This window comes from Rhineura floridana, chromosome 10 (genome assembly GCF_030035675.1).
Source record: "Rhineura floridana isolate rRhiFlo1 chromosome 10, rRhiFlo1.hap2, whole genome shotgun sequence".
Lineage (NCBI taxonomy): Eukaryota > Metazoa > Chordata > Lepidosauria > Squamata > Rhineuridae > Rhineura > Rhineura floridana.
Window position 1 is genome coordinate 67075152 of NC_084489.1, and position 8701 is coordinate 67083852.

An 8701-nucleotide genomic window follows, 5' to 3' on the forward strand; every position below is an offset into this window, starting at 1 on the left:
ATAAGTCTCATTGGTGCTTTATAGTTACCTGCTGAAACAATTACTACAACACACTTTGAAATCTTGCAGCATAATTCTAACCATATCTACTCAAATGTTAAGTCCTATTAAATTAATGGGGCTTACTCACAGGTGGGGTTAGGACTGCAGCCTCAAGTCTTTGTATAACATAGCTGCTTTATAAATATGTATTGTTTATACTGTGCCAGTGTATCTGAAACCTTTTAGGAAGTAACATAAGCAAGGGAGACAAGTGATTAAATAGTATTTCACAATTAAGTTGGAAAAAGTTTTAGTCAAGACAGGTGAAAAACGTTGACACATCCTGCATTTTTAAAATTATCACAGGAGACGAATACTTTGCCAAACCAAACCTTGTAAATATACAAATTTCAAAGGCAACACTTTGATTCAAAATATTTTCCATTAAAGATACATGTTACTATGCATAACTATCATATACAATGTCTACTGGTCAGTCAGTTAAAATCCTATCAACTCAAAAGTTATATTGTTTACAGGTAGATGTATGATAATGCTAGATTTCATTGTATTTTGTATTAGATAAAATACTGATATACTAGCTCTCTGCAGCAAGTAGTTCCAAGGAAAACAGTGGTTACTGATCTTGAAATGTATGATACAATCCATTATTTGTAAATCTGTGTTTATGTACATTTAGTACACTTGATCTTTACAAGTTTCCAAATTTGCAGCTTCTTTTGTGTGAAGTAGAAAATTTCAGGATTTATGAAATCAGATTTGGTGAAGTGTGAATGAGAGCTAGTTATCAATATTGGAGAGAAAACAGTATCATTCTATTCTGTGTTGGTCAGTGTTAAAACATCTTAATTGATTACAGTATTAGTTTTTAATGGTTTTACTAGATTAGGAGATTTATAGCATAGATTATTCTTGTACTTAACCATTTCCTGGCTTAGAGCAAAGTAGCAGCTTTTTAACAATGTCTAAAATCAACTCATTTGAAATGTGCTGGAGGAGAGTTTTGCACATACCATGGACTGCGAAAAAGACAAATAATTGGGTGTTAGAACAAATTAAACCAGAATGATCATTAGAAGCTAAAATGATGAAACTGAGGTTATCATACTTTGGACACATCATGAGAAGACATGATTCACTAGAAAAGACAATAATGCTGGGAAAAACAGAAGAGAGTAGAAAAAGAGGAAGGCCAAACAAGAGATGGACTGATTCCATAAAGGAAGCCACAGACCTGAACTTACAAGATCTGAACAGGGTGTTTCATGACAGATGCTCTTGGAGGTTGCTGATTCATAGGGTCGCCATAAGTTGTAATCAACTTGAAGGCACATAACAACAACAACAATCTGTTTTCAAATTTATATTTTTATTGGTTTAAATCGGAAGCACCCTAAAAAGTATGTGCATGGCTTGACTGGTGACAACAGCCACAAACCCAAAAGCAGAACAAAAAAATCTCACTGAAAATGCATTTACTATGAATTGACATCTACCAAACCCAGGTATGTACAATGGTTGCTATCTGTTTTTTCCTCTCTCTCTCCACATATCAATTCTGCTTGTATGCTCAGATTAACAGCAATCAACATGACAATAGTTGGTATCTGCCTTGCAGGTTTCCAGTATCTGTGGCCACACTGTACATTTATTTAAGTTCCTGGAGAAACCCAACATCTGGTAATGTGGAACATAGGAAACTGCCCTAGTCAGACCATTGGTTCATTTAGCCCAGTAATGTCTACACTGACTGTCAGCGGCTCCCTAAGGTTTCAGACGGGGACATTCTCAATCCTACCTGGAGATGACAGGGATTGAATCTTGGACCCTCTGCATGCAAGGCAGATGCTTTATCACTGAGCTAGGATCTTTACAGGGTGATAATCAAACTAGTGCACAGAACTCTACCACCCAACTACATATACAACATAAGCTTTTAAACTTTGTTTACTTTTTTCAAGAGTAATTCCAAAGCTTGTCAATACTAACTGTGGTTATCAGGGGCCCACAACTATGGTCACCTGCAATTCATTTTTGTTTATCCAGCACGGTGAGAAACCCTTTCCTCTCTAAAGTTCTCCATGCTTTGCAGAGACCTTGCAGAAAGAATCAGTTTCATTACATTAGGCTTTGGAAACAAAAGTAGAAAGAATGTCTAAATATGCCATAGGGGAATGGGTCGCTGCCCAGGCCAGCCAAAATCTGTGAACTCCTAGCAGGTAAGTAAACAAGTTGTAATCACACAGCCCAGACCACTTGAAAATTGCTGAGGATCTTAGTGGACCACTTAATGATTTTTCTGCTGTAGCAAGTGTAATGTGCTGTACTAGATGCTATATAATTCTTAACTGTATTTTATTGCTTTATAAATTGAATTCCACCAAATTCAAATTGTGATACAATAAAACACAATATAAGAAAAAAAGAAACAATAATAAAATACAATTAAAGATCAATCTGAATATTTAATGCAATGGATGTGCTGCCTCCATCTTCAACCACAAATCCAGATACGCTACAGACCCCCAGAATGAAACTTGTGGTCAATCAGTGGCCTGCAGACTACAGTTTGGGAACCCATGTCCAATCACATACTAATAAGTACAGACTTTTTTGTGGCTGCTTGTGTAAAAGTGCTGTTTGAATCCATAGAAGTGGAAGTGTTAATCCTGCCTGATTAGAAATAATAGCTGACGTAGATGTCTTATGCTCTCTTAATGTGTCTGTTCTCAGCTCTGAAGTAGATGCTGGTATAAGAAGCTGTATTATCTCCATGTATGGTTCAATATGCAGCATTACAGCTGCACATATATGCAGTAACAGAAGCAGGAAGAACAAAAACCCATGTTTTCCCACCCTAACATAAGCATGCTAAAAAAGTAAAAACTATAATATCTGTTTCCAAACCATGCAAAGCTACACATTTAGAGATGACAAGATGTGGGAAGCAAAGGAGAGTAAGCTACAGCCAACCCAAACAACAAAGATGGACCAAAAACTATACTGGGAGAGACAGTGAAGAAGTAACAGTGAGTCAGAGCAAGAAAAAATCATTAATATGCAGCATAAGTACATCATGTAGTGTGTACAAATACGCCAGAGTTTCTCCATGTAATTCTGTTGATGGCAGAAAATAAGCACCTGTCTTGCACACATGAATATTACTATGCACTCTCAAGGCCTACATGTACTGGGGCTTTCCTATTTCTAACAATGAGAAGGGAGTGATTTCAAAATATTATTTAATTACTACATTTGGATGTCATACTTAACCAAAGTTTAGTGCAACATAAATGAGCCTAGATTAGCATGTTGGCTGAACCAAGTTAAATGGTTTAGCTCTCCCGTACAAACCACAAACCTTAAACCATAAGACAAACCTTGGTTACAGCTCATAGTTAGTCTGGAGAGAGCTAAACCGCATGCTCAGATTCAGACAATATGCTAAGCCAAGCCATGACTTACCTCAGCACAATGGCATAACAACTAGAGACCAGCAAAGCAGCCACAATCTCCTCTTCCAGAGCTCACACTTACTCGCTAAGCCATGGTTTGTTTGGCTTAGTATGACATGTGAACCAGATCACTGTCAAAAACCCCATGGTTTGAAGCTGACTTGTAGGAAATTAAACATGGTTAAATGTTGACCAGTTAACCAAACTGTGGTTAAGAGAAGGCAAAAACTTAAACACTGTTCCTCCCAGCTGCAAGGGTAGAGAGGATTGCACAAGCCCAGGAGCCAGCTAGAATCTTCCACTTCATACTGAAGCATGGCTTAACGTGACATTAAATATGGTGCCCTTGTTCTCTCTGCTTGTGGAAAGCTGTGGCCTAGACTGTATAGGTTCACCATGTCTCAACAATGGACTGAACAGAACTATAGAGCCATTCTACACATATGGCATCACTGCTTGCATATAGGTTATTTTAAAATACAGCAACACCTCAGTTAACATTTCCTCCAAGAAAGAAGTTCCTTTTAACAAAGTCTTTTTTGGGTGGGTGGGTGGGAGTGGGGGGATGCACACTTTGAAATAGTCAGAATGTCGCTCCTTGTCTACTGGACTGTGGCTGCTGCAGGCAAATCTCACACATGTGGCTGGAATGGCGCTTCTTCCCAGATGGCATAGATGCCTCTGCCATAAACAGTGATTCAGGTGCCCTGGAAGCACTGTTTGCTGCAGACGTGTCTGCTCGAGTGTAGGGGAGGATGGCAGAGACAGACAGACAGACAGACCAAGCACAGGGTGGTGATGGTGGTGCCCCTTGCCTACCTGCTCAAGTGTATGGAGAGGAGAACTGTGCTCAAAGCTTTAGATTGTTATAGCAAGATGCTACATAACAGAAAAAAGGTAAGGCAGGCATCCCTGGATGCATTTTAGAAGAAGCCTTCAAGTGGTCTGTACGCAAGGCTTTTCTGACCTGGTTATTTCATTTGAGACATGTGTACTGTTTGCTTTGAATAAAAAAGTTTGCTGGAAAATGTTGATTTTTTTTGTGGTGTAGGAACCTATCCCTATTCTCTCTATGTTATTCCTACCTCTGGTATCAAAATTTCTATTAAAGAAGTAAAGTCCAGGAATGCATGTACTTCATTAACTGAAAAATTACTGTAATAATAAAGGTGTATTGTGACCGTCAAATGCTACCAGAAATAAGCATTTATCAATAATACTGATAGAGCAGACTGTTTTCATACTCAGCCATTTCAACAAAATGTCTCCAATTCATTCTATGATGATGAAAACTACAGCATGGGATGTAAACTGGTTGCCAAACATTAATACAGCTTTTCAGTGCATCAACTGAGTCCCCTCCTGGGTAAAGTCAGCTTCATCACAGTTATCCACATTTTAGTAACTTTCAGATTAAACTTCTGTAATGAATTATACCTGGGGCTGCGTTTGAAGTAAGGTCAGAATAGTTTCTTGATAGCTAACTAGGACCAGGCAGTGGGAGCATATCTTAACAGCTGCAGGCCATTTCCAGCCACAATTAAAATACTGGCATTTAACTTTATAGCTTGGGACCACCAACCCCAGCCAACATGGTCAATGGTCAGGGAAAATGACAGTTGCAGCCCAACATGAGGTGAGCAACAAGCTGGCTCCCCCTGCCCTAAAAAAAAAAGACAGGTGGAGACTGGGAAGAGAGTCTTTTCAGTGGTGACACCCCTTGTATTGAATGCTCTTCTGTTTTAACTACAGCCCCAATCACACATTGATCATAGGTACGTGAAAAGGGTATCTGAGGAAAGACCACTGAAAGTTTTTTTAGTTAAAAGTCAAAATAGCTGTAGAATGGGACAGGAAACTTGTATAGGGATTTCAGGAGAATCTGCACAAAAAAGGATAAAACATTTAGCAGCAGAACGCTCAACAGATTTTAGACAAGGAAAAGCAAGAGAACAGACTAAGGCTGATTATATACCATGCACCCTCTGCCCAAAAAGAATCCTGGGAACTGTAGTTTACCCCTCACAGAGCTACAATTTCCAGCACCCTTAACAAATTGCAATTTCCAGGATTCTTGGGGGATGCCCTTTAAGTGTATGATGTATACGCAACCTAAGAAGTTATTTTTTACTACAACAGTATCTTACTGATTCACATCCCAGACGCTCTGTACTCCTATCACAATTCTTAGTTTCACTCACCATTGTTCACTAATATGAAGGAGATTTTTTAAACCCCTGCTTATATCATTCATCTTAAGGCTATATCATGGGTCCCATCCTAGAAAGTATGACCCAGATGGAATTACTCTTCCTTGCCCAAGGCTTGGGGAGGACATAGTATATTGTTTAATCCCTTGGAAGCCTGCCATATGCTTTATAGACTTTATATTGTTCATCTTCACAGCAGCTGCAGAAGATGGTTACTATAATTCATATTTTACAGATGGGAAACAGACACAAAGATTCTGGATGCCTGTAGTCCATCACTCAGCTGGGTTTTGGCCAGATATTGTGATACAACTAGCAAAATTGTTATTCTATATTCTTTCACAGAACTCATCAGAAGCAAAATTTTAGCCTTTTAATCTACTCCACATTCACAAACATTACATATCTGTCCTCTTCTTAGAGGGAAGAATCTGTTAAATGGAATTGAAGTGTAGTAGGCATGTTACACTGTAAAAGGAGACACACTATAAGACAATAATTATATATACTGTTTGCTGACCATTTAGTGACCCAATTACTAACATGCTAGTCTGTTCTAATGTCAAGAGCATGCAAGCATTTTAAAATTATAAACTAAATTCAATGAGATAAACAGAAACATTGATGTTCAGCATCTCTGCAAGCTTTGAAAAGTAAATGAAATATTGCAGTTCAAGAGGGTTTTTTTTTACCAAGTTAGTTGTTTGACCTGCAAACTGCTGTTCTTTTCAGATATCTGATTTTGGATGGGCAGCTTTGAAACAAAAACAGCCTGCAGCACTACAAAGATGTTCTTACCAAAGTCAGTTTTTAAAAAGAGACTCTAGACTTAATGTGACACAATTATCTTGCAAATCATATAGAGCATTTTAAAATACGGCATCTGTCTTTGAGGAGAAAAAAGTATTGTCTTGTATAACAAATGCTTAACAAGAAAGCTAAGTACATTAACCTAACTAATGTTGAGGGAGCTGTCAAACTGATAGCATGAGTTTTACCTCCGTAACTTCTCTTCTCAAAGCCCCTCTCATTGTTCTCTCTGACAGACTTTTTTTCAAAGGGCTGGTTTCTATCCAAAGTATTTCAACAGCAGCCACTGATTCAGTTATGTTAAAAGCTTGTCTTCTTTACATAAGCATATTTTTTCTTTAGCACAACACCCATTAACATGATTTTAAAAAATATTCCGATGTGTCAGTAGGTCAAACATACAAGCTTACTTTACAGAATTCTAACTATCTGTATTCTCGTAGTGACATGAGATTTTAAATGCTTTACTATAAGTGACATTACCATAGTCACAATTAATACAGCTCAAGGTTAAACAACTCAATTTAATACTGTTTTATAATCTGCCCACTATCCCAATGCCTGCAAGCTTTACTATTCAAGATTTTACAGCCAGTTAATGCAAAGGTAAACAACTACCCTTACTGCAAATAACTATCAGCCGATTACTTTGGGAAAGACAGTCTCAGTGGTATAGCACATGCTTTGAATGTAAAAGGTCTCAACACCCAGCATCTCCAGATAGAGCTGGGAGTGTAGACAACTAGATGGTCTGATCTGGTAGAAAGCAACTTCCTACACTCCTGGTAAACAGCTCCCTGGAATGCAGAACTATCACACAACAGCTATCTATTACCCTACATTTATAAGATCTTACATTTTTCTTTGCATACAATAGAGACCGGCAATCCCGATCAAGGGACAGCAGCAAAACCAAAATAAACACACACAAGCATACTGTAAAGAGGGTTATGAACGTCTAAACTGCCTTACTCAGCGGCTAAAATTATGACATCATGAAGGTTATTTTCCCATATAGGGAGCCGATAGCCAACAGATTTCACAGCTGCTTCGTATGCCATGGCCGGGTGGTGGTGGTTACTAGTCAGCTCCCAATCTCTTAAACGAACCGCTGTCCTCCTCACTGACCTCCCTCAGCCCTACTTGGGCAGTTCCACCACCAGCTCTCGCTCTCTCTCGCACACACGCCCGGCTCATCCTCTGTTTTGCGCTCCAAGAGTCCCAGCAAAGCTTTCCGCCCCCACCCACTTTCCTTACACACACACACCAAGGTGTCTCTCATCGCTGCTCCTTTACAGCGTGTGTTCAATTCCTCTTGCCGCGCCTTAAGAGCCCATCGTTTCGCCCTCCAGTGGGTCTCCAGCCCCGTTGGCCTCCCACCCCTCCTTGAGGGAGGGCCGACCATCCTCCCCCTCTCGTTAAGTCGCCCCCTCTGCTCACCGCGATGACGACCGTGTCTTCGCTCTGGAACTTGGCGATGTACTTGTCGCCCCGGATCACCTCAGAGTCGTTGAGGGGCCTGAAGCGACACATCACTTTGATGTTACACTCCGCCGGGTCCGCCATCTTAGGCCAAAGCCGCCGCCGTCTCCTCCTCCCTGGTGCTCAGCCTGACCAAACCGCCGCGTCTCCAACCGCCCGCTCCGGCCTCTGGCTTATCCCTCCCCTGCCTTTGGTGGAGACTTGAGGGCGCAGCCGTCAGGAGACCCACCGCGCTGAGGAGAATGGGGAAGGGCCGCTCCACCCGGGCCGCCGCCTCCTGCATTCACTTCCTTTCCAATATGGCAGCCATGGCGGCGCCTGCAGCCGGCGAATCCGGGCCCTCCCCTTCTCCGGGCAGAGGCGGAACGTGCAGCAGGGGAGGGAGAGGGTGACGTCACCCGCTACAGAGACCGTTGCCGGCTTACTCCGCCGCGCTATGCCCCGCCTCGGACTTACTACGCATGCGCAAAAACGGCCCCACGCCCGCTATACAGACTTCGGAGCCTAAAATTTGGGACGAATAAGTGTAGTGCGCAGGCGCGCGTGGTGGAGATGGGCGGGAGAGGGCAGAATTGCGCATGTGAGCTGACGGGTTGTGGTGTGGAACGAGGCGCTGAAAAGAAAAAGCTATGGGGGGGGTAAGACGAAGGAAGTAACGAAAAGTGATTTTTGTGGTGGCTGGATCACCTGTCCGTTATGCATTCTTTATGTAACAGTCATAAATCGCATAGAGGTGTGTTT

General features: G+C 41.2%; 1 protein-coding gene across 1 annotated transcript in view; it reads right to left on the reverse strand.

Moving 5' to 3' along the window:
* KIF5B (kinesin family member 5B) overlaps nucleotides 1-8393 on the reverse strand; it is a 54236-nt gene extending 45843 nt beyond the window's left edge. The window contains exon 1 of the mRNA XM_061587268.1: nucleotides 7919-8393. Coding sequence (XP_061443252.1) covers nucleotides 7919-8044 — 126 coding nt within the window. The 5' untranslated portion in view covers nucleotides 8045-8393. The remainder of the gene's footprint in view (nucleotides 1-7918) is intronic.
* Between the last annotated feature and the right edge of the window lie 308 nt (nucleotides 8394-8701).